General features: G+C 42.1%; 2 protein-coding genes across 3 annotated transcripts in view; one reads left to right on the top strand and one right to left on the bottom strand.

The window, feature by feature from the left end:
* The window catches only part of LOC135705101 (phospholipase B1, membrane-associated), a 67,322-nt gene extending 55,760 nt beyond the window's left edge, over nucleotides 1-11,562 (top strand). The window contains exons 2-5 of one of the 2 annotated variants that reach the window (XM_065226778.1): nucleotides 8,860-9,086; nucleotides 9,157-9,485; nucleotides 9,550-9,824; nucleotides 9,906-11,562. In XM_065226778.1, coding sequence (XP_065082850.1) covers nucleotides 8,868-9,086; nucleotides 9,157-9,485; nucleotides 9,550-9,824; nucleotides 9,906-10,348 — 1,266 coding nt within the window. In that variant the 5' untranslated portion in view covers nucleotides 8,860-8,867 and the 3' untranslated portion in view covers nucleotides 10,349-11,562. Of the gene's footprint in view, nucleotides 1-8,811; nucleotides 9,087-9,156; nucleotides 9,486-9,549; nucleotides 9,825-9,905 lie in introns of both variants that reach the window. The other variant, XM_065226705.1, reaches the window with a different exon arrangement.
* LOC135705241 (HMG box-containing protein 4) overlaps nucleotides 1-26,113 on the bottom strand; it is a 153,662-nt gene that overhangs the window by 83,803 nt on the left and 43,746 nt on the right. The gene's annotated exons all lie outside the window — the stretch shown is intronic.

The following is a 26,113-nucleotide window of genomic DNA, read 5'->3' as shown; positions in this document are numbered from 1 at the left end:
AAAACATCTGCTACCTTTCCCCTTCCTTTTGCCGTATAAAACTCCTGTCCCGGAAGCTGCTTGTAGTCGGCTTTGACGTAGGTTTCGTCGTCCATTACCACGCAGTCAAACTTCGTCAGCATCGTCGTGTACAGCCTCCGGGATCGCGCTTTGGCCGTCGTATTTTGTTTATCATCGCGATTTGGAGTCACTACCCTCTTGTAAGTCGATAGTCCGGCTCGTTTTTTGGCTCGATGCACGGTTGTAGACGATACACCCAGCTTATTTGCGGCATCTCGGAGAGAGAGGTTAGGGTTTCGCTTGAAACTACCGGCAACTCTCTTTGTCGTCTCAGCGGCTTCCGGTTTTCGATTTCCCCCCGATCCAGACTTCCTGGCTGTCGACAAACGTTCCCCAAACACTTTAATAACATTTGTAACGGTTGATTTGGCAACTTTTAGCGATTTTGCCAACTTTGCGTGCGAGTAGCTCGGATTTTCGCGATGCGCGAGCAAAATTTTGATACGCTGCTCTTCTTGCTTGGACGGCATTTTGACAACTGAAGAGTGAATTCCAAAATCAAAATAGGAGCAACATTCTACACACACACACCTTCAAAATGAGGGGTGTTCAGGTTTTTTAAATGCAAAATTGAAAGAAATACGTCAAGTTGATATTGACCAAATTTTGATCGTATCACCCTTTATCAGTATTTTCCTGACGATTCCCCCTCTACTGGAAAGTCGTCTCCGACTTTCACGATCCTTGGCTCCTGCGGGATGAATCTTGGTTGCCTGATGTGGTGGTGTGTGTCGTTGTCATGCGTTAGTCCTGAAGTCCCTGGTCCTGTAGGTCTCTCCGTGTTGATGGTTCCCGTGTTGGTTCGTCTTGGTATCAAGAAGGGCGTCGATTTGCATGGTAAGAATGAAAGAACTGTCTTTGTAACTAATACTGCTAGGAGCACTAGTATTAGGGTCGATAATGTTCCAAATGAGAGCCAGCTAACCAGATGTAGTTGCCAGTGTATGTTGTCCGTAGTCATATTCAGATGCTCTATATGACTCCGGTGCTCCAGATTGATTTCCTGTAAGTACCGTAAAGGCATCTTGTTTATGATTTTTGAAGGAGTTACCGTTAGTCCCGTCGTTGGAAGATAAGTTTTTTTTGTAATACGTCGGTGTTGTTGTTGATGTATTCCTCGTCGTTCAACTTGATGGTACAGCCAGAGGACTGGATAAGGTATGATCATCGTAGCTCTCTTATTTGCCTTGAACAGTTTGATGTTGTTTGCAACATCTATTCGCTTTATGAAATTTTGTCCATATACTTTCTCCATAGGACATTGAGCTGATTCGCCATCAACCAACTGTTGAACGCATTTTCCCAACGGTTCTAGCTGTGAATTCGTGCAGATATATTGATTTCGATGCCGTTTACATGGAGTGTTGGTTAAAAAGGAATTAAGTCCTTTCACGTAGTATTTCGCCGTTAAATGGATTCGATGGTTGTTGGAAATTACTGGTTCTATGTAGTTTAAGTGATATTCCACATCTTTGGCTCGTGGAATTTTGAGCGTGTAAATAATTTCTTCCTTACCATACAGTACGTAGGCGCTGGATATATCTAATATGTTGTCGACTGCACCCGTTCCAAGACTACTGTTGCTGAGGAATTCCTGGGATATGGTTATCTCGTCTGGTGAAATGATGCGGCTGCTGGGGATATTGCGTCGGGCTAGTGTGATCGCTTCTTCTATTAGTCCTAACTGATCGATTAACTCATCTAAATGAAATATCAAATTAACTGACTCAAAACCTTCAATGGTTTTATTTTGAAATCTATCATGAAATTTAACGAAAGTATTGATTGATTCTGTGGTATTTCTCATTCTAGTTTCCAGTATGCTATTGATTTTAACTTGTCTGTTGTTCTGATCAATAAGAGAATTAATTGTATCGTTAATAATTTTTAGATCGTCAGCATCCGGGCTGCCTGATACATATTTCCAAGCACCACCTAAACTTTCCCATCGCTTTTGTCTAGAGGGTCTAAATTTATTGTACATTGAATGGAGTTTTTCTGACTTTACTTTTAATATTGGACTTAACATTTGTTGTTTAGAAATTTGGTTTTCGATTATTGAGTCTAGATTTTTGATTGTCTCTGCAAGTGAATTAAGGTTTATATGATGTCCAATTCTCAAATAACTGCTGCTGATTTTAGCTATTCCTATCGGGATGATTACCACCGGGTTTTTCTCCACGTCGTGTATCAGTATGTCCGCTGCCTCATTTTCGATTTGAAATATTTGTGCAAATTTGGAAAAAGAATCTACGAGAGTGAGAAATTTGTGTCGCTCCTTGACATAGACGTCAATGAAAACGTTTTCGAAAGGTTTCTCGTAAATCCTTCGAGCGATAGGTATTTTAAATGGTTTTCGCTCGTATTTGGCGAATTTACAGTCTTTACCATTTTTGATAAATGCTTTAACCTTGCCAAGCATACCAGGAAAGTAAGCGCACTTGCTAATTTCCTCATATGTCAGCTTAAAATTTCTGTGGTTAAATTTATGATGCTTAGATATAAATTCTTGCTGGCTTGCACCTGAAATTAGATCTGGTAGAAGAATATTAGAATGTTGTACCTTTAAATGTTTGCTATGATTTGCTTTAATAATTTTATCGCAACTGCGTATAATCTCCACCGGAGCGAATATGCAGTTACTGGAGGTAGGATCTAAATGTTTCTTTAAAATTTCTTTAAGTTCATCGTCTGAAAGTCTTTCTTTGTGGAATACATGCCGTATTTGACCCGGAAAAATTCTACACATAATGTGTGGACTTTTCCTTTTGTCTGAAGTAATCCTGATTACAAGCTGATTTTGAAATTTGTTGACAATTTCCGAACCGTATATTTCATTATTCGGATGACATTCATTCGATAGTTCTTGTAAATTGATTTCAGCGGGTGGGACGCTTTTCAACCGTACCTGCTGAAAATTCAATTCATCACTTTCCGATTGAACTTCTTCTTCAAACTCTTCTTCTTGTTCTTCTTCCACTTGTACCGGGTCCACCTCCTCCGTGTTGTTAATTTCAATTCGAGGTTTTGGTTGGAACGGTCGCCGCGGTGCGATGGCATCCGGTTTCTTGAATTTAGTTGCACTGCTCGCGGCACTTTGCTGGGGTGCATTAAATGGTTTATCCCAAGCAACAATTTTTGTTTTATTTAAGTTTTATAGCAGTTGATATAACCAAATTACAAAACCTTCACTGACGACCACATTGCTTTAACAATCTCCTGAGAACCGCAATACAGCTATGTCATGGCCAATTGGCCCAGTTTTAATGCAGTAATTAAAACTTGATATGCGAACTACTTTAGGAGCATAGGATTTATGTCAGTTTTATCACACTCTAGACGTGATTGTTAAAAATGAAAACATAAAACCTCCTCCAGGTCAGAAAGTTTTAACAGCCTTCTAATGACTACCATAAAACTATATTACAACCGCAACCTGAAGAAGTTGATAAAACATGATACGCAAAACATTTTGACAACTTTGAAGGTTTTAAGTTGGGGTTTTTGGATGATAGTTAATATTGAGAAATATTTTATTGTGGTTTTATTCTTTCGATGTTTGATGTGAAATCATGATCCTTGTCAGTTGGTAATAATAGCTGATATTATTGTACATTGAAAATAAGACGACTTTATTATAATTTTAAACCAATCTGTATATGCTTCACAGCATGCCGTGCAATATTTATGGTGATTATTATACCAAATAGGAGCTTAAATTTAGTGCGCCATATGAATACTAAAATAGAGGGATATTTTTAATTTGTCTGCATTAGCACCATGCATTAAAGAGTCATTCAAAGATTATCTATTTAGTACAAAACTGTTACTACTGTTGAGCAATAACCAGTCACATATTATTTAATTATACATAGATGTATGAAAGTGTTTTATTGCCTATCAATTAAAGCGTAATTATTCATACTGTGTGAAATTTTTTCATACGGTGACATTTTTTTCGTTATAACTTGCTACTCCTTAAAAATACCTCAATATAACATATTCTCCTAGATTGGAATTAAAGGGTGATACGGTCAAAATTTGGTCAATATCAACTTGACGTATTTCTTTCAATTTTGCATTTAAAAAACCTGAACACCCCTCATTTTGAAGGTGTGTGTGTGTAGAATGTTCCTCCTATTTTGATTTTGGAATTCACTCTTCAGTTGTCAAAATGCCGTCCAAGCAAGAAGAGCAGCGTATCAAAATTTTGCTCGCGCATCGCGAAAATCCGAGCTACTCGCACGCAAAGTTGGCAAAATCGCTAAAAGTTGCCAAATCAACCGTTACAAATGTAATTAAAGTGTTTGGGGAACGTTTGTCGACAGCCAGGAAGTCTGGATCGGGGGGAAATCGAAAACCGGATGCCGCTGAGACGACAAAGAGAGTTGCCGGTAGTTTCAAGCGAAACCCTAACCTCTCTCTCCGAGATGCCGCAAATAAGCTGGGTGTATCGTCTACAACCGTGCATCGAGCCAAAAAACGAGCCGGACTATCGACTTACAAGAGGGTAGTGACTCCAAATCGCGATGATAAACAAAATACGACGGCCAAAGCGCGATCCCGGAGGCTGTACACGACGATGCTGACGAAGTTTGACTGCGTGGTAATGGACGACGAAACCTACGTCAAAGCCGACTACAAGCAGCTTCCGGGACAGGAGTTTTATACGGCAAAAGGAAGGGGAAAGGTAGCAGATGTTTTCAAGCACATGAAACTGTCAAAGTTCGCAAAGAAATATCTGGTTTGGCAAGCCATCTGTACCTGTGGCTTGAAAAGCAGCATTTTCATAGCTTCCGGGACTGTCAACCAAGAAATTTACGTGAAAGAGTGTTTGAATAAACGTCTGCTGCCTTTCCTGAAGAAACACGGTTGTTCCGTACTGTTTTGGCCGGATTTGGCATCTGCCATTACGGTAAAAAGGCCATGGAGTGGTACGCCGCCAACAACGTGCAGGTGGTTCCCAAGGACAAGAACCCTCCCAACACGCCAGAGCTCCGCCCAATTGAGAAATACTGGGCTATTGTCAAGCGGAACCTAAAGAAGACCAAAAAACTGCTAAGGGCGAGCAGCAGTTCAAGGCAAACTGGCTTTCTGCGGCGAAGAAGATGGACAAGGTGGCTGTACAAAATCTGATGGCAGGGGTCAAGCGTAAGGCCCGGCAATTCGGATTTGGAAAAGCGGAAGCCTAACTAAATATTTTTCCTGAATTTTATACTAATTGAACTTGAAAAAGAAATTTAATTTGATTTTTTAAATAAACGATTTCACCGATTTACACGCGTTTTCCCTTGACCAAATTTTGACCGTATCACCCTTTATATAGCATAACATAAACCCTAATGGTTGTATCTTAGCATTTCGTAGTCCAAATTGAGAGCGTTAAGTTATATTTAAGCTTTATAACTAGCTTGCTGGTTTTATTCGGTACAGCGAATCAAAACAAAACAAAAACCATGACCACCTGTCAAAAAGTCAACATTCCAAGCGATCCTCCTATTTTCGCTTGTAATCAAGATGTAATAAATGCTTATTGGATCCACTAAAAGCTTTTTCAATACAAGGTTTAAAGCCGTGATGCCAATACTGGCCATCTCCAAACGGATTTAGTGAAACTGTCTGCGTGGCTTTAAGAAGGGTTCGTGGATCTTTCGGAAGTGTATCGGAAAACCGTTTGTTCAATATTTTTAAGAGCTCCTTCACCGCACTGTGCCTTATGTAGGGATCCTATAACTGTAGTTCCTCCAGGAGTTTCATATTGTCGATCGTCTCATCTTCATCGTGTTCAGAAGCACTGAAGGGGTTTTCATTTCATATATCTGAATAGATTTGTTTTTTTTATAATGACAAAAAATTTCAGAGTACTTTTTGTTGTAGCAGTATATTTCTTATCTGGGAATCTTAGGCCTCTGATAAAGATGATAGTTGTAATGAAGCTTTAATGAAGGTCTAAGACTGCTTCAAGTTTTATATCGGTCTTAAAAAGTGTGCCATAAAACATAATTGTATATTTTGTTTTGGTTTTATTCTTCAGTTATAAGTAGTGATGCAGAACCACCTTACAGCTACCGTTGAAACTATGAAGTCTGAGTTTTAATTTAGTAGTCATAAAACAGTTTTATAGACGACTTGACGGCCTGATTTTATGACAAGCACACAAAACCGCAATACAACCACAGGCTGGAAGGGATGCTATGATAAAACAATGATAAAATAAGAATAAATCTTCCAAGCATTTAGATTGTTACTTGGGATGTTTGTACACTGGTTTTCGCACTTCTGCATTCTGATTTATTATGACGGCCTGGAAGGCATCTTCCAGCGTTTTAGGTTTAGAATTACGGATGATAGAAGCAAGTGGTTCACTCACTCCGTCTAAGAATTTTGTTATCGTCATTAATTCTAGCATTTGCGAAGGCATCATAGGGTGTAGTTGTAGGTTTGCTTTTATAAAATTTTTGGTTGTTTCTGTCACCTCTCTTCATATGAAATAAATTGTGAAGATTGGTGGCAAAATGACGTTGATCACCAAAATTCTCTCTCAGAACTTTCGTCAATTGTGCAATCGTATCCGGATTTCCATTGGCACATACTACTGCGCGTGCCTCGCCTTTCACTTTATTTTTGATCGCCCTAAAATAGTGCGCGTTGAAGGTGTCGGGGGCTCCCCGTTCACCCTTTACTTTGAACTCGTTATAGAGCTCATCTACTTCCTGAAGCCATGCGTTCAGTTCTTTCTTACTGCCTGAATACTCTGACAGTTGTTTGATAGGGTCAGGAATATAATGAGCATTTCCTGCTCCCTGAATTAAGTTTTGTAGCTGAGCAATTTGTTGCTTCAGCTGCTCAATTTCTGCGTTGCGTGTTTCTGGCATATTTAAATAGTGGTTTAAAGGGACAGATTACTTACAGTATAACACCAATTAATTTCATCCAGTCCAGTCCTCGTGAGCGGATCGGCAGTTGCTGTCTTCGGGGATGTAGCTGCGGCGTTTTACGATCCAATTTCTCGAACTGTTGCTATACGTGATGCGGCTTTCTCAAAAGTCGATGTTCAGAGGTTTAGGTTCTCTAACTATGCACTTGATCCTCGAAGCACTTTCACTCCGGTCTCTTTATGTTACACTCACGATGATCCCACTTCTGACACCAGTTAAGGGATCTTTCTTCATAGTTCACTTTTTAAAAAGAACTTTTAATGCTAACACTATTTATTACCGATCTTACACGTTACACATTTATGATGAAAAAGAGGTAGAGCCTCGTGTGCTCTACCGTTTTAAAGACTAAATATGCTTACATTAGAAAATTATGTTACCTGTCTCCTACTGGTGGAGCTACGTGGCGTGATGCGCCACGTTTTCGCGCCAAACAGTTGTATGGTGGGATTGAGAGCTATTTTAAATTTAATTTTAAAACAAGACAGTTTTTGACTTCTCGCCAGATAAAACAGCGAAAAGGTGAACTACTAAGCAGGAACGTTTTACACTGTGAAATGCTGTATTTACACTAAATGGATTGTTCATTACCATTATAAAACCATCATAAATCAGAGTGGATGCCAAATGATTGCAGAATTTTTACTTGGGAGTCGAAAATTCGAAGTGGTAATGCATGTATAGCCTACGTGGTGGTCATTTGTGAACTCTACAAGGAATCGCCTTAATAGCAATCAGAGACAGTTTAGAAAGCGAAAAAATAATTGTTAAAATTAAGAATTAATTGTGGATAAACATTTTCTTCATTGCAATTAAGACCATATCCCTTCTAATTAAACAAGTTTCAACTTAAATAGAGCAGAGAACTACTTCGGCCTAATCGTCCATTTTGGGCCTATCGAGCAGAAAACATCAAATAAATCCATTATTTTAGAGTTAACAAGTCAATTATGTCAATTATGTGTTTGGTACGATACTTTAGTTAATAAGCTACCGAACGAAGTCAATGAGAACGCGTGATATGAATGTTTACACCAATTTTTCTCAAACACAAAAGAAGCGCTCCGACCGAATCAATTTTTATCTTCATCTGATAGGGCGGAGTGAATTCAATGGTGTTTGAATGGCGTTTCAATGCATTAGGCCTAATTTAGAATTCGTAGGCCGAGTTTGGGGTCAAGTTAGATTTTTAACACATATCTCAAAAATTTGTTTTTCTTTAGCAAATCCAGTGATGGAAAAGTTCGCGATAACTCACTATGACTCGCGAACTTTTCCCATGGTGAACTTCGTTAAATATCACGAACTTTTCCAGCACTGAGCAAACCTTATGGTACGTATGGAAAGGTAAAAAAATAGAATAAATCTGCAATGAAAACATTCCATTTTGAGAAGAAAAAAATCCACTCGAAAAATAGAGGCAAAGGGCGCATTGTGCTAAGTAGGCCCAAAATTGGATCTAAGGCCTATTGAAAGAGAGGAACGAAAAAGAATGCGTGGAAAAAAGCAAAAAGGAAATGGCTCTAATGTTAGCCTATGGATCTAAGATTGGGCTCATCGCTAAAAATCTGCTATTTATCAATTTTATCTAGATGAACGCGTCATTGGGACGATACTAATGAATATTTTTGGTCGCTATTGAAAATTTAGTCGATTGCTGAATTTATGTATGGGCCCAAATAAGGAGCATTTAGGCTGACATTACATCCATTTCCCCATATAGAAAATGAATATCAATAATCAAGAATGGAAAAAAATAGAACTAGGCTAAAAAATAAAATCAAAAAAATCTAAAAATGTACTAATTCAACAGCTTTCTGCACTTGTTTGCTTGTAAATACACCACTCCATACCACACCAGCACCCAGCATGTACTTTCCCAGGCCATCAGATGCACTGCACAAAATGCTTCATATCGGCACGATACTCTTGCTCCTAATGCCGCACAGCTACGGGCAGGCACAAATCACCTCACTGGACTCACCGATTTTTGTGGAAAAGCTACGCAGTTTTCGCGGCTTTGCACTTAACTTTATCGGTACCACCGGGGATGACAGGAATAAGTTCAAAGCAAACCAACGAAAGGGGGTAAGTAGTAGAGGACTCCTATCAATTTATGATAAACCAACCAAGAGCAACCGATTATTGACATTTTCAGAAAGTTCAAACGCAATACGCTGAGGATGTACCATTTTTCTGTAACACGACTGGAATGAGGAGTCCAACGGTTCCCACCTCTGTGGACAGGTTACGTCCCGGAGATATAGACATTGTGGGAGCCATTGGAGACTCACTAACAGCCGGCAACGGAGCTATGGCTACCAATATGCTTGAGGTTTTAGTTGAGAACAAAGGTCTCTCTTGGAGCATTGGAGGTCAAGGCAACTGGAGGCAGTTTCTCACATTACCGAACATACTGAAAGAATTCAATCCAAATCTGTACGGGTATCCAATCAAGGATAGTATTTCAATTAGAAAAGCATCGCGGTAAGTACCAGTGTACCATGTTGAAATTGTACTGATTGTAATAAATTGTAATTGAGATCAACAGTTTCAATGCAGCCGAAGGAGGTGCTATGAGTCAAGATATTCCGCACATGGCGAGAAACCTAGTCAAACGAATGCTCTCTGATCCACGAGTCGATATTAAAAACCACTGGAAATTAATAACTATACTCATAGGAGGTAATGACTTTTGCGCTAACATATGCTACACGAATCCACCGGAGAAAACCTTGATGTACCACGAGAAAAACATCCTGTCTGCCTTAAGAACATTCCGGGATTATCTACCACGTACCTTCGTGAACCTTGTAGCAAGTCCAAGTAAGTTCGATTCGTATCGCTGAGGCTATATCGAATTGCCATCATATAATTATGACATTGTCACCTTTCTTCCACACACAGATGTCGACGTCCTGACCCAGCTCAAGGGAAAACCGCAGGAATGTGTCACGATGCACGTGATCGAATGTCCCTGCTTTATGGCAACGCGCTTTGCCCGAGAGAGGAAACGTTACATCAAACTGATCGAGAAATGGAATCTCCTACAGATGGACATCGCCAATCGAAAGGAATTCAATAGCAAGCCCGACTTCGGGGTGGTTTTCCAGCCGTTCATTATGAATATCTCGTTTCCGGAGGGGCCGAACGGTGGCACCGACTTCAGCTACATGTCCATGGACTGCTTCCATCTGAGCCAGAAGGGTTACGCGCGCGCTTCGAATGCTCTGTGGAACAACATGTTCGAACCGGTCGGTGGGAAGTCCGGCAGTTGGGAGCAAGAATTTTCCTACTTTAAATGCCCAACGCCGGAGATGCCGTTCATCCGAACGCTCGGGAATAGCTAGGTTTCTAGTGCCCGGAAGGTTCATAGAGGATAATCCGCAACTGTGATAAGACTGTTCACTGGTACAACCAGTGGTTTTTCATAATGAAGCTTTCTTTTAATTGCAATATGTAGATGGAGATGCGCATCAGACTGAAGCACAATTTGAAATTTTCGTTCCACGGTCCTCGGGTCCTAATAAGCTTCTCAAAATTTGAATCCGTTAGGTTAGAAACTGACTGTGCACAAACCATTTGAAGTTTGTTTGAGAATTACTATGGGAAATCCAAACTTCCCTTTTTATATATTGCTCTAAAAAAGTTCGAGAGCTATTCTTGTAGGAAATCTTCTCAGCTTCAACTATGCTGCAACTATGCTTATGTTTTTTAGTAAAGCGACAAAAGAAATAGATTGTTTTTTTTCAATTCGTTTATTTTATAGTTTTAAATGTCTTTTAAACAACTCAACGGAGTTTGAAAATCAAAAGTGCAAAATATTTTCTAATTCTTCCTACTCGGCGACTTAATTGCAGTTTGCTTCCTTGTTGCATCCTTTATTCCTCTATCTCTTTACATTATTGTCTCATCCATAATTCTAGTGTCTTTTTATAGAGCTTACCATTCGCGTGAAATGTATTAATTATTAATTATTTAAGTAAATGGTAATCTTATGACATGATCAAGCAACTGCTTTGTAGGCAACATTGTATTGGGCAGCGTGACATAGTAGCCTTGACTTTTGGCCTCTTTTCACACGCCAAAAACACCAGTGTTGTCTGCTTAGCAGTTGACTGAGCAAGACCATAAGACATGAGCGAGTTGAACTATTAATAACGTTTGTGTCTTACATTCAATCGAAAAGTAGTTTTCAGTAAAGTTGCAGCTGAAAAAAATTCATACAAGCACAGCTATCAAATATTTTTAGAGATAAATATGGTGAATTGTCAAAAAAATATGATCAAATAGATCCCATAGTAAGTCCCATATGCACTTCAAATTTGCCGTGCACAGTCAGTTTTTAACTAAATTTAAATGAATGAAAATATTGGTAGGATGATCAAGACTCAAATTGGAACCAGTTGAGCACTGTGGAGAGAAAATTAAAAATTGTGCATCGGTCTTATGCGCATGCACTGCCAGATGATAACAAAGCGAAATTATTTTCATAATATGTCTGTAGCTCAATTCACTCTCTAAGATAAATTAATAAAGAAACAATTAAAAACACATAATGAATATTCTAATAACTGTCTCGGAATATCCAGTAAGTAAGTTCAGGAAGAAAATGAAAAAAAAAACTTATAACTCGCGCAACACGAGAAAAGGGCCTATCACTGTTGATCGAATCTCTTCATCGATTTTCTTTTTTGCGAATAACCCGACTGCAATTGCATTTTCTATTGAGTGTGTTGTTTCAGGCACAAACTAACATCGTATTTTGTCGAACGATGCTGCGAGCATAGCGAAAAATTCGTTCATGTTGCCGTGGTAAACCAAAGAGAAAGTCGATGAAGAGAATCGATCAACGAGGATAGGCCCTTTTCAAATGATACGCGAGATAAAATTCTTTGATTTTTTGCTCGGTAATCAAAAAACATCGGATGAAGAAAATTATCCACAAGTTTTTAAGATGAAGGGCCATTAGTTGTTCGCCAGTTCTTTTTTCGCGGTGTTTGGTGAAGCATTACACGACCCCAGTATGGGGAATCCACCGCGTGTTAACGCGACATCGGGGTCTCAAGTGCACTGTGCACTGAAGGCATCAAGCTGATGGTCCCAGCGAAGAACCACTACAAGGCTGCCGAGGCGTTGTTGAAGGAGAAAAACGTGGAGTATTTCTCTCGATATTGAGGCGACCAAGCCGCTCAAGGTGGTCTTGCGTGGCCTTCCCGACATAGAAACAGTCTCACTGTCGGATGACTTGAAGCAAAATTGACTCAAGCCAATCAAGATCTTCAAGATGAATCGTCATGACGCTTCACGTAAGTACCTTGACCAGCTGTATCTAGTACACCTGGAAAGGAATTCAATATGCTTAAAGCATTCGGGTCCATTTCCACATCGTGGTGATTTGGGAACGGTACAAGCCAGTCCACCGTGATATCACCCAATGCGCAAACTGCATGCTGTTCGGGCATGGAATGAGAAACTGCCACATGGCCTACCGCTGCAACAATTGTGGCAAGCAGCACACTCCTGATGCCTGCGATCTAATGAAGGACGCAGATCCCAAATATGCCAATTGTGGTGCAGCACATCGGACAACCAGGAAGACATGCCCGAAGCTAGTGGAATTCATTAATATCCGCAAAAAAGCCTCTAAGCAGAATCAACCTGGCCACAGAAGGTTGCCAGAAAATAACGAGCGTCAAATTCCTGTCTTCCGCCACTTCCACTCAATCTAATCTAATCTAATCTTATCTAATCTAATCTAATCTAATCTAATCTAATCTAATCTAATCTAATCTAATCTAATCTAATCTAATCTAATCTAATCTAATCTAATCTAATCTAATCTAACACCAACACAGCCAATTCATGAAAGCATCCTGGAAAATGATAGATATACCTCCATCACTTTTTTTTACATTGCATAAATGCGCAAAATATATCAAAACGGCCAGCCCTACTGTGCAGCATTTAAGGGGCAAGATGATTTAGAAACATCGGGCCTGTTTAAATCCAAGACTTAAACACGATGCTTCAAAATCCAATAAATGGATGAAACGTGGACATCTCGTACCGTACGTTCCGTTGTATTGTTATTTATAAATCATTTGTCGTTGGGAGCATCTAGTCTAAAAAGGTTAAGTGATGCTCCATTTTCTTCTAGCGGTTGGGACCTGAGCACTAACTCTTGTCATATGGTTATAGCGCCATTACTCACTTTCTGAAAAGAGAAGAAGGGATGGGAAGGAGAGGAAAAGGAGTTGGGAAAAGGAAATACGGAAATGAGCCTTACTTTAACACCTCAGCCGTCTCAATATAAATTAATGATTTTCATTATTGTTTCCATCGTATTTATTGCCTGCCCCATTGATAATGTTCATCCAACCATCATCGCTTTCGTTTGATGATTCATTTAATAAGTATAACTTTGCAGCCTCTTTCTTCAACGTATCTCTGTCATGAAGTATTCCTTCGAAGTTGGCTTTTGTCTTAAAGAATGACTGTAATTCTTTGTCCAATGAAACGAACCATGTATCACATGGTATGCAGAATCTTTTTGGACTTCGTAATCGAAGGTTAAATGCTGCTTGTAGCAAATGATTTTCGTCCCTTCGCGCTTACTTACCTTACCAATCAGGCTAAGGCCTTGTTGTCCTCTGCTGTCCGAAGAAGTCGTCTCCACTCTACTCGATCCATGGCCACAGTTCGCCAGCCTCGTAGTCTGCGAAGGGTCCGCAGGTCACCTTCTACTTGGTCGATCCACCTTGCCCGCTGCGCGCCTCTTCTTCTTGTTCCTGTTGGGTCGCTTTCTAGAACCATTTTCACTGGGTCGTCGTGCGGCATTCTTACGACGTGCCCAGCCCACCGTAGTCGCCCAATTTTAGCAATGTGGACGATGGATGGTTCTCCCAGCAGCTGGTGCAATTCGTGGTTCATTCGCCTCCTCCACGTTCCGTCATCCATCTGCACTCCACCGTAGATGGTACGCAACACCTTCCGTTCGAAAACACCAAGGGCGCGTTGGTCCTCCACGAGCATAGTCCAGGTCTCGTGGCCGTAAAGGACCACCGGTCTAATCAGCGTCTTGTAGACAGTCAACTTCGTGCGGCGGCGAATTTTATTCAACCGGAGCGTCCTCCGGAGTCCAAAGTAGGCACGATTCCCTGCCATAATGCGTCTTTGAATTTCTCTGCTGGTATCATTTTCGGCGGTCACCAGTGAGCCCAAATACACGAACTCATCGACCACCTCGATTTCGTCACCGTCAATCTGAACTCGGGGTGGGAGGCTAACATTGTTTTCCCTAGAACCTCTTGCTTTCATGTATTTTGTCTTTGATGCGTTGATGGCAAGTCCAATCCGTCTAGCTTCAGCCTTCAGTCTGATGTTCGTTTCCACCGTCATCTCAAAGTTCCGTGCCATAATGTCAATGTCATCGGCGAAGCCAAGGAGCTGGATGATCTTCTTGAATATCGTGCCACTCGTGTCTATCCCAGCTCTTCTGATCACACCTTCTAACGCGATGTTGAACAGCAGACACGAAAGTCCATCACCCTGCCGTAACCCCCTTCGGGATTCAAAGGGACTCGAGAGTGTCCCCGATACTCGAACAACGCACATCACTCGATCCATCGTCGCCTTGACCAATCGCGTCAGTTTATCCGGAAATCCGTACTCGTGCATAATCTGCCATAGCTGATCTCGATCGATTGTGTCGTATGCAGATTTGAAATCGATGAACAAATAATGTGTGGGCACGTTGTATTCGCGGCATTTCTGCAGAACCTGCCGAATCGCGAACATTTGGTCCGTGGTCGCGCGGGCACCCATGAATCCCGCCTGGTAATGCCCCACGAACTCTCTTGCATATGGTGACAGACGGCGGCATAGAATTTGGGAGAGTACCTTGTAGGCGGCGCTCAGCAGTGTGATCGCGCGGTAGTTGCAGCAATCCAACTTGTCGCCCTTTTTGAAGATTGGGCATACGACACCTTCCATCCACTCCTCCGTTAATATCTCCTCCTCCCAAATCTTGGCAACTACCCAGTGCAGCGCTCTAGCCAGTGCTTCACCACCGTATTTTAATAGCTCACTTGGTAGTTGATCTACACCAGTTGCTTTGTTGTTTTTCAGCCGACCGATCTCCTCCTCAACTTCTTGAAGATCAGGGGCCGGTAGCCTGTCGTCTTCTGCGCGTACTCCAAGGTCTGTTGCCGTGGCACCTTCGTTTTCTGCTGCTTCACCGTTGAGGTGCTCGTCATAGTACTGCTTCCACCTCTCAATCACCTCACACTCGTTCGTGAGAAGGTTACCGTCCAAGTCCTTGCACATATCGGCTTGCGGCACGTAGCCTTTGCGCGAACTATTTAGCTTCTCGTAGAACTTCCGTGTGTCGTTTACGTGGTACAGATTTTCCATCGCCTCGCGATCTCGGTCTTCCTGCTGACGCTTCTTCCTTCGGAAAACCGAGTTTTGTCTGTTCCGCGCTTGTCTGTATCGCTCCACATTCAGTCTCGTGCGGTGTTGCAGCATTCTCGCCCGTGCTGCATTCTTCTACTCTACTAACAGTTTGCATTCGCCGTCAAACCAGTCATTTCTTCGGTCCGGGATTGCAGTACCTAGTGCCGCTGCAGCAGTACTACCTATGGCTGAACGGATGTCTCTCTTCTGTGGGTAGTGCAACTTCCAGCTGCTGCGCGTAGTCCTGGGCAACTCCGGCGTCCCGTAGTTGCTCAATGTTGGGTCGCGGCGTTCGACTTCGACGTGTGTTATGCACCGTCGAGAGTTTTGAGCGCATGCATACTGCAACTAGGTAGTGGTCCGAATCTATGTTCGCACTGCGGTACGTGCGGACGTTGATAATGTCGGAGAAGAGTTTCCCGTCGATTAGAACGTGATCGATTTGGTTTTCTGTGTGTTGGTCAGGTGATCTCCAGGTAACGAGGCTCGGTAGCTCAGTGGTTACCGTTTCTGCTTACTGAGCAGAAGGTCGGGAGTTCAATCCCAGGCCCGTCCCCTTCCTTGCAATTTTTCACTTTGCCTTATTCTATACCCACTAGATTTTAATGAAAACAAATTCTTCTTTAACACCGATCGCATCACTTACCGCAGTGTGGGTCCTGATCTAAAAATAGAAATTGGATAAGTGTTCGCGCGTGTGTGTGTGTGTGTGTGTGTTTGTGTATTATAATCGCTCTACCAAAAAACGATCCCTGCGTGTGCGTGCAACCTTTCCCCACATCCAACATCCCAGTGATTTCTCGTGGAAGCGCAGAGGATTTCTCGGTTTCCTTCACAGCGAGTACTACGTCAACACATTCCTTCCCATTCCCTAGTTGACCTGCATTCGGACACGGCCGGCGCTGGTATTGCTAAATATTAGATCTCCAGTTCTTACACATTGAGGATGAATGTTAGTCCCAAACATCATCTGTTGGTTCTCTGTGTAATTGCAGCTGATCTGGTAATAACAGAGCAGCAACCGTGGGCGGTCAATCTGATTTGATTTTTATTTGGTCAGGTGATCTCCAGGTGGCTTCAGGGGGGAAAAAGGTACTTCGAACTACCATACCCCGGGAGGCTGCAAAGTTCACGCATCGTTGGCCGTTGTCGTTCGATACGGCATGCAGGCTGTTTGGCCCGATTGCCGGTCTATACATTGCCTCCCGTCCTACCTGAGCGTTCATGTCGCCGATGACGATTTTGACGTCCCGTTGCGAACAGCCGTCGTACACCTGCTCCAGCTGCGCATAGAACGCTTCTTTCTCGTCGTCGGGTCTCCCTTCGTGTGGGCAGTGCACGTTGATGATGCTGTAGGTGATGAAACGGCCCTTAATCCTCAACTTGCACATCCTCTCGTTGATCGGCTGCCAACCAATCACGTGTTGGCGCATCTTACCCAGCACTACAAAGCCGGTTCCCAGCTCGTTGGTGGTGCCACAGCTCTGGTAGAAAGTAGCCGCTCGATGCCCGCTTTTCCATACCTTTTGTCCCGTCCAGCAAAGTTCCTGCAGTGCTACGACTTCAAAGTTGCGTGGTTGAAGTTCGTCATAGATTAACCTATCGCAACCCGGGAAGCCGAGCGATTTGCAGTTCCATGTTCCGAGTTTCCAATCGTAGTCCTTATTTCGTCGCGTAGGTCTGTGCCGATTGTTCCGATCCGTATTTCTTTCTTCGATATTTGCAACTTTGTTTTTTTTTCAGGGTGGCTTGTTGGGCCTGCCCCAACCCCCTGTCTCGCCGGGGGGCCATCGTGCACAGCTCTGTTTAGAGTCCCACGCTGGCACTAGGACGGTGATCAGCTGCTCCTAACATGGAGAACAGACGCCGTTTTGAGCCGCACCTCCATGGTGAACAGACGTTCGGGTTTGGTGAAGCATTTCCTCTATCACCGTACTATAGTTACCGCGCCAGTGTTCGCGTCGCACCTCTTCACTTTGCTATTGCCGGACTGGCAACATTGCCCAGGCTACGCCACCCAGCTGTGTCCATGTTTCAGCTGGTAGTCTTTTGTTATCATATGACTCGAGGAGGCGTGAAGTAGGAACTTGTGAGGACCAGGGCTAGGTATTCCGCTTCTTCCAGGTTGTCAACTCACCATTTTGTAGCCCAAAAAAAAAGTCCCTTGGCGCTATATGACCCCAATAGAGAATTCGGTAAGTTTTAACTTTTTTCCCAATAGTACGACCCATCAGCAGCTTCCTCGTTGTCTGCTCCTCATTGCCTCCACAAGCTTTGTACCATTCTTGCACAATTTTACGCTCATACCTTCGAAGGGTTCTACGATAGTGCGCCGTCAGAGCCATGGCATTTAGTCCAAAAACAATCGTGGGAACAATTACCGTTGCATAAATTCTCCAAAGGAGGTTTGTTCTTTAGCAAGAACGGAAGAATCATTTTATTTGCCCTCGTTCCTTGCAAGCACCTTTTCTTTACATTGTCCGGTCTGTTTAGCGTAACGGTTAGATATATTCCCAGGTACTTCATGATTGGCTGAGCTTTTATCTCCATTTCAGCAATTCTGAACATATCTTCAACTGCTACCTTGGTTGACTTTGGGTCCCTTACAATGAGTTCTGATTTTCCGGAATGCACAATTAATCCTGATTCTGCTAAGAGCTCTTTCAGAACCCGTACAATTTCATCCAGTTGATCCATACTGCTGCATACGATCAGAATGTCGTCTGCGTAAGTGAAAATTACTGGTGGCGACATTCCTTCATTCTGACCCAGTGAGATGTAAGGAAAACGTTCTTTCAAGTGACTCAGTACATGATGTAGTGTTATGGTAAAAGAGTCTGGGGGAAAGGGGACACCCTTGCTTTACTCCTCTACCCTTCAGTACTTTTGGAGTTCTTTTATTTGAGCACCTCAAAGACGTTCTCTCATTCAGGCCCAATTATATAATTATATTGATTAAAAAGTTTGGGACCTTCATGAACTTTTATGCATCAACTAATGAATTTTGATCCACCCCGAAAGCTTGCCGGATATCCAAAGAGAATACAAAGAGTTCATCTCCTTTGTTCCACGATTCCTCCATGATCCTTTTAGAGGAGAAAATGTGGTCTTCCACGGACCGGTTCCTCAGAAATGCAGCTTGGTATTATGGGATTTCTTCGGTGGTTTCATCCAATTTCATGAGTAGGTAGCTGGCTACAATTTTGTAAACCACGTTACAAAGAGTTATTTTACAGAAATCACTTGTCTCCTTAGGATACAGCTTCTTTGGAATCGGTATCTGAATAGTTTCCGAAATATCTTCAGGAGCTCTGTTTTTGAGCCAAATATTTTCAATCACTGTATGAAGTTCGTTCATATACTCCTTGGGTACATTTTTCAACAATTCCACATTTAAACCGTCTGGTCCCGGACAAGTACCACTTATGAAGCCTTGGATGATTGCTTCAATGTCCATCTTTGATGGTGCAGGGATGTACTCACCAGCTTCAGGAAGAAAGAGTTTGTTATGATCTGTAACAACAGACTCATACACTGACTCTAGCCATTTGAATTGATTGCCAGTATTCGTAGTAGATTTCCGCATTTGGTACTTTTTATTGTTTGAGAAATTTATACGTGCATCTCAAACGTTGAAAAGGTTCAACCTTATCAATCTCCTCGAAGAATTGCCTCCAAGTTTTCCAAACATGTTCCCTTTTTACTCTTTCTAGTTCACTCCTGGCATATACTACTTCTCAATGGCATCTATCCACATCCGAAAATTTCCACTGTCTGTGCAGCTTCCTTTGCAGTGCTCGATAAGCGCGTTTTGTGTTTGGTGATTGAGGTTCCTTTTTTCCCTTTGGAAGTACGTCGTTAGCTGCTTCTGATATCACCTTCTTAAGTTTGTTCCACCGTTGATCTGTGTCCAACTCGAAGTTGTTGTTGTTCATCCTCAATATAATTTCCTCCGCAAACTTTTTCCGTAAATCTGGGTTTCGCAGGAGTTGTACGTCCCATCCCTGTTTGATGCTCTGGCGAGTTTCTTTCACGCGACCTGTTTTGCGATTGATTTGGTTTGGATAGAACATTTTCTTCACAGACCCCATCAATAGCCTGTGATCAGATTTGAAATTTTGGGGGCAGCATGCTTTGATGTTCTTCTCTTCTTCTTCTTCTTCTTCTTCTTCTTCTTCTTCTTCTTTTCTTCTTCGCATTTCAAGCCTATTGCATATCGCATATTAGCTTATTGCGTGCTCTCAACTTAGTGTTCTAATGCACTTCCACAGTTATTAATTGAGAGCTTTCGATGCCTGTACTGTTTTTGCATTGGTATAATTGTGTGGCAAGTACAATCATACTCTATACCCAGGGAAGTCTAGAAATTTTCCAACCTAAAAAATTCCTAGACCAGACCGGGAATTGAACCCAGCCACCTCCAGCATGGTCTTGCTTTGTAGCTGCGCCTTTACCGACTGAGCTAAGGGAGGCCCCAAATGTTCTTCTCGTTTACTCTTATTTGCCGGTTTAGTGGCATCATCATGTGATCTATTTGCGACACCGCGTTCTTATTACTCCAAGTTGACATCACACTTTTTGATCTTGCAAATAAGCAAATGTATTACACACAATCAGCTCGTACTGTACAACTAACTGTAGCGTGAAGATTCCATTTTCGTTGCTTTCCTCATGCAGCAACCGATGGCCGATAATTTTTTTTTTAATGTTCATCTACATCCCTCCTTCCGATATGACCATTGAAATCACCGATGATGACGTAGTCATCCTCTGGGGGTATTTTTGATAAAATAATAGACAGCTCTGCAAAAACCACTGGCATCCTTTTGTCGCTGACGACTATTAAAAATAGTCCTCTCTCTCCCTTTGATACCCATGCTGAAGCCATGTTTTCCGAGACAGCTCTGAAGTTCTTGATTTTGATACCATAGTTCCGACGTACCAATATCCCGATTCATCGATGACCAGTTTTAGTTTCAATCGGGCTCAAATGCCATTGGTAGTTGCGGGTCGTTGTTTCTCCCCAAGAAATTCTGGTTTCTTGAAGACCACACACAAAACGGCGCCGGTGGTGTAGTGGTAAGCGTGATTACCTCTCACCCCAGTAGGCCTGGGTTCAATCCCAGTCGGCGCCGCCGGGATGTTCTGAGGCATAATATCTCTGATCACGCCTTCCTTCGGATGGGAAGTAAAGCCGTTGGTCCCCGGTTCATGAGTTGATGGGTCGATAGGTAGGGTCCAGGTGTGGGAGCTGCCTTCCTGGCACGTCGGTAGCATTGGTGCTCAGCACGGAAAACAAGATCGACGGAAAAAAAACAAACCAAAGGAAAAAAAAAAGACCACACACATCAATGTATCGTTCCCCTAATAAAAAATAACCATAAACGAACGATAACCCAAATCATTGAACTATTCCACAAATGGTTTGGATGATACCCAGAACACGTCGTTAAGCAAATTAACCATAAAATTTTTATTAGGGTCACTAAGCTCTAGATCAATGGCATCTCTTTTCGATTCGGTGGCGCATCCGCATACGTTGATTGTAGCGATGTTCATACAGTCCCTTTTAGACGTTGATGTTGGCAACGCTGAGCTTGAGCGGCAAACGTCTGGGACTTCTTCATTCGATTGTATTTCACTAGTTGTTTGGTCTGTTGGGCTAGGCAATCTAAAAAAAATAATATCAAGATTTTTATAATATCCATTTATAACAATCATCAGGAGAGTTCAGAAACGCATTGTAAACAAATTTATTACCTTATTAACGTATTAACGGACTTACCGTACTGCTTCACCCGACATTTTCGTCAGATATTTGATATGTGATTCATGTAGGCCTTCAGTAATTCCTCCTCGGGTTGTTTCTTGGATGTGAACGATAGGGTAGAAAGAGCCATCCTGTAATTCTTGAATCCCAAGCTGTTTCGTGAAAATGTTCGATCGTGGAAAATATACTTGAGGTACATCATCCTTTCGAATCACTGTGATTTTGCACTCAGCACTTCAGCTATCCCGTAACATACCTCGTTGTCTTCCGCCACTTCCACACAACAACTAAAACTCGGGAAAACTCATGACGTCAGTCATATGCAGCAACCGCTGCATCCCGAAGCACCTATCCACATCCGGGGCTATCGTGGCAGCATGAAGGTGCTCCCCCTTCACCAACGATCGAGAACGCAGACACTCTGCTTACAACGGCGCAACTTGTTACACTCGTGACAGAAGTCATCATGATCCAGCGCACCTGCAGGACCCAAACAGAATAGCTTCATGCTGCCGTATCCCACATCAACAAGTATGGACCGTGACAAGGGGTATTCAACGCTGCACATCTTAATGCGTACCTAGAGATTAAGTTGTGCCGAAAGCTGTGCCAAACGCTGTGCCGAACGTAACGAAGTGTGCTAATTATTATGTCATGGAATATGAGTTTGGCAACGCTGAAGGAATAATGACTTTTGAGATTGTGTTTACATTTTCAATTTTTCTGATCGTTCATGACAAGCATTCAGTTTCATTCTCTCAAGAACATGAGTAACTTGATTAGTGGTAGACGAAATTGCCACCGCTTCGACTAAAGCAAATCCAGAATAAAAACAGGTAGTTGTTCAATTCCACATTCCACCATAAGAGCAACATCCTCGATCCAGTTTTTCTGATCGAGTCGGAAGTATGTGTCGATGAGTATGATGCCTAATACCTGAACCACCAACCGTTCCAGTCTACCAAGCTATCAAGTTCACGCAGTGAAACCTTACGCAATGTAACACCAATAAAAACCAATGGCCAATGTGTCACCGATGAAAATCACAAAATATTCCCCGCTTTATCCAGTACATATAGAACTGCATAGAACTCGAGAAGTTTCCGCCCAGGTAACACAGATCACAAACTTAATCAGTGAGGACGGTTCGTGATTCAAGAGCTACAAGAAACGGCCTAGTAGCATAGAGGTAACTCTAAGACCACTGGGTCCCGAAGAAAACCATTATTATTTTTGGCTCACTCAGTACCAGAACAACGGTCCCAAGCAGTCCCAAGCTATTTCACTCACCCCTGCATGTTCTGCATGAATCCACACACCCCTGATGTTATCTGTCAAACTTTCATAGCGAATCAAAACAAACATAGTGTAGTAATAGAATTTCAACTAGAATAGGGTACGTTAATCGTTTGCTTGGGACCAATAGGCTATAAGTGGTGAGCCAATTTAAAATCGTTAGTTTCGTATTGATTGTTGGTTCAACCATATATGTAACTCTAAGACTAGTAGGTCCCGAAGAAACGTGCTCAAGTTTTTGGCTCAGCTCTGGTACTATCTTCGGTCCCAAGCTAATCGATTCACCCCTCGAAACATAGGAAAATCCACTAACCCCTCATTTTATCTGTCAAACTTTCATAGCGAATCAAAACAAACATTGTGTAGTACTAGAATTTCGACTAGAATGGGGCACGTTAATCGTTTGCTTGGGACCAATAGGCTAGTAGTGAGCCAATTTAAAATCGTTAGTTTCGTATTGATTGTTGGTTCAACTCTTGAAGATCCTGCTTTGATTTGTCGTTGTACGCTTCGAGATCGAATACCCACGACAGGATATTCTATAATTCGGACCAATTACAGCAAAATATAGATGTCCCGCCATCCCCGGTATACAGTTCCATTCCGGTAGTTTCGTTGCGGATTAATCATCAAAGGCAACGGGCGGGCGGGCACAGGAGAAACCGTGTTGGTTGGTTTGGCCAGCTTCTAATTTCCATAGCCATAGCCATTAACCAGTGTAGTCGGTATGTACGATCAATTTACGATGAGACTTCCTCGAAATTTTCTCCACAGGCGGAACAATTTTTATAACGTTCAGGGAATTTTCGTCCCTACAGGGATTTGTATTGCAAACGTGCATAAACTGCCGTTGCATGTCTACCGAATTGTTTTTAATTTCCATGGACACGAGACCCAACCCGTCTGCATCGTAGGTAAACTCAACGAATTCACCGATCGCATTTCGAACCGTACCATCGTCCATTACGATCAGATCTACCAGGCATTTTACCAATCGCTGGAGATTCGGCCGTGTTGACTGCCGGATCGATAAAACCCTCTCGTCATGTGTGGAAGAAGGACTCGGTAAAGCTCGATTCAAAGTAAATCTGGACGCACGGTTTAATACACCACCGGTGGCCCTTGGTGGTTGGAACAAAAAACGTTTGACAGGCATTTGTTGATGTTTCATTGACGAAGAAATTGGTGAAAAGTTTTCCTCGATTGATCGACACATCCCGAAATTACGGATCATGGAACTTGAGAAAAGAAAATTAATTGTGCACAAACATCTAGAGAACCCTTCGTGGTCTGCCTCAAAAATAACAAAAGTGTTAAAATTCCCAAAGTCAACGGTGAGTCTTGTAATCAAACGTTACAAGGATACTCTGAGTGTGGATATAGTACAGCGCATCTATCATAAAAGTGGCACTAGGGACAAAGGACTGAGGAGAAAGGTGTTGAGGTACGTGAAAAGCAACCCAGGTGTCTCCATACGTGATTTGGCAAAGAAATACGATTACAACTTTTCCACCGTGCGTAACATCCTTTCAAGAGAAGGATATAAGCCTTTTTGTGCTAGTAAACATCCGAATCGCTCCCTGAAACAAAATTTAGTGGCCAAAAGCGAGCACGATTACTATACGAACGAATTTTGACGAAATTTGATGGCTGTATTTTAATGGATGAAGAAACATATGTCAAAATGGATTATAAACAATTCCCCGGATCAGAGGTGGCAACAGTACATTTTTTGAAAAACCATCGTCCAGAGCGAAACAAAACAGCCAGCAGACGGGCGGCCGTTTATAACTACATTCCAAGCGAACAGCGGAGATAGAGAATAAATAAAATCTCGCAGCCTGATTTTTTCCAAACAGTTTATTGTAATGAAATTTTAGCTGCAGGCTTGCGTGTGACAGTAAATTACCAACTCCCTTATTTACGCATAATTTTAACATCAATGGTTATGAGTGGTCAGTCTTCATTCTTATCTTTTAATTCCATGCAATAAACATCAAATAAATGCAGTAATTAGCCAGAAATCAGCAAAATTCTACACGACATAAATTTATGTCGCGCGCGCCGCCGGTCTTGTCTGCTTCTTTGTGCGAAAATGTTCTGTCGCTGGCAGAAAACAGTTTAGAAATGTCATGACATTTTTGCCGCTTGCCAGTTCGTTTTTGTGTGTCGTCAAAATGGTTATCGCAAAAAGTATCAAATGTTAAGGAAAAATGTTAAACTCCAGGACTCGTGCCACCACTGCCCCGGATGAAATTTTTAGTGGTCGTGGGGATGTCCCTTCCAGGTATAAATTTGTTTTTGCTTATAAGTTTGCTCGGAAACTAATGATTTGGCAAGGAATCTGCAGTTGTGGCCTTAAAACCAAGATTTTCATCACATCTCACACAATAACGTTAATGGTTTACATTATAGAGTGTCTGAAAAAGCGGATTTTACCCTTCATTCGGCAACACAACACCAACGTTATATTTTGGCCGGATCTAGCCAGCTGCCACTACCATAGAGGTAACTCTAAGACCACTGGGTCCAGAAGAAAATCATTATTATTTTTGGCTCACTCAGTACCAGAACAACGGTCCCAAGCAGTCCCAAGCTATTTCACTCACCCCTGCATGTTCTGCATTAATCCACACACCCCTGATGTTATCTGTCAAATTTTCATAGCGAATCAAAACAAACATAGTGTAGTAATAGAATTTCAACTAGAATAGGGTACGTTAATCGTTTGCTTGGGACCAATAGGCTACTAAAGTGGTGAGCCAATTTAAAATCGTTAGTTTCGTATTGATTGTTGCCACTACTCTAAGGAGGTACTAGAATGGCACGCTGCAAACAATGTTAATGTCGTCGCCAAAGAGATTAATCCTCCGAATTGCCCTGAGTTCAGACCGATCGAAAAATATTGGGCAATTGTCAAGCGAAAACTTCGAGGATGCGGTAAAGAAGTGACAAATACACAACAAATGCGTTTAAAGTGGAATAAGTTCGCCGGTACAGTGTCACCAGCGACTGTGCAGATCATGATGGCATCGATCACAAGTAAAGTGCGACAGTTCGTTCGAAACGGTGAAATATAATAACTTGTTATATATCGAATGAATACCATTTTGTTTGGCGTTTTGATCAACCGTGTATGTTGTTTAATTCCTGAGTTATGATCACTTGAATGCGTCCAAATTTACTTTGAATCGGTCTTTAGGTGTGAAACCCGAATTGAAGCTGTTCTGAATGAGAGCCGCTAGGATTTTCGCTGTGAATCGTATGAGTTGATCTGATTTTTGCTAGTTATGAAGTGATCATGGTTCAGAGAATACTTACAGTATTTTTCTAACTGTTGCAAGGAACGATCCTTGAACCCGTTGGGCATCCGTTTTCCATTTTTAAATCCTTGGTTAAATCGCTGTTTCACCAGGTTCAAGTTTGAAGTGTGAAATATAATTTTCTAACACTAGGTTCACTTCGAGGTAAACAAAACAGTCAACCTTATGTCGTTTTCGTTTTTACTACACTACACCGGTATAGTGTAAGCAGCAATAAGCGCGAGTCATTGACAGTTCATCATCATTTGTTTGTAAACAATGGTGCAACC

The sequence above is a fragment of the Ochlerotatus camptorhynchus genome, unplaced genomic scaffold (genome assembly GCF_037179485.1).
Source record: "Ochlerotatus camptorhynchus isolate MF236.1 unplaced genomic scaffold, CSIRO-AGI_Acam_v1.1 ptg000002l, whole genome shotgun sequence".
Lineage (NCBI taxonomy): Eukaryota > Metazoa > Arthropoda > Insecta > Diptera > Culicidae > Ochlerotatus > Ochlerotatus camptorhynchus.
This window is presented reverse-complemented; position numbering and strand designations above follow the sequence as displayed.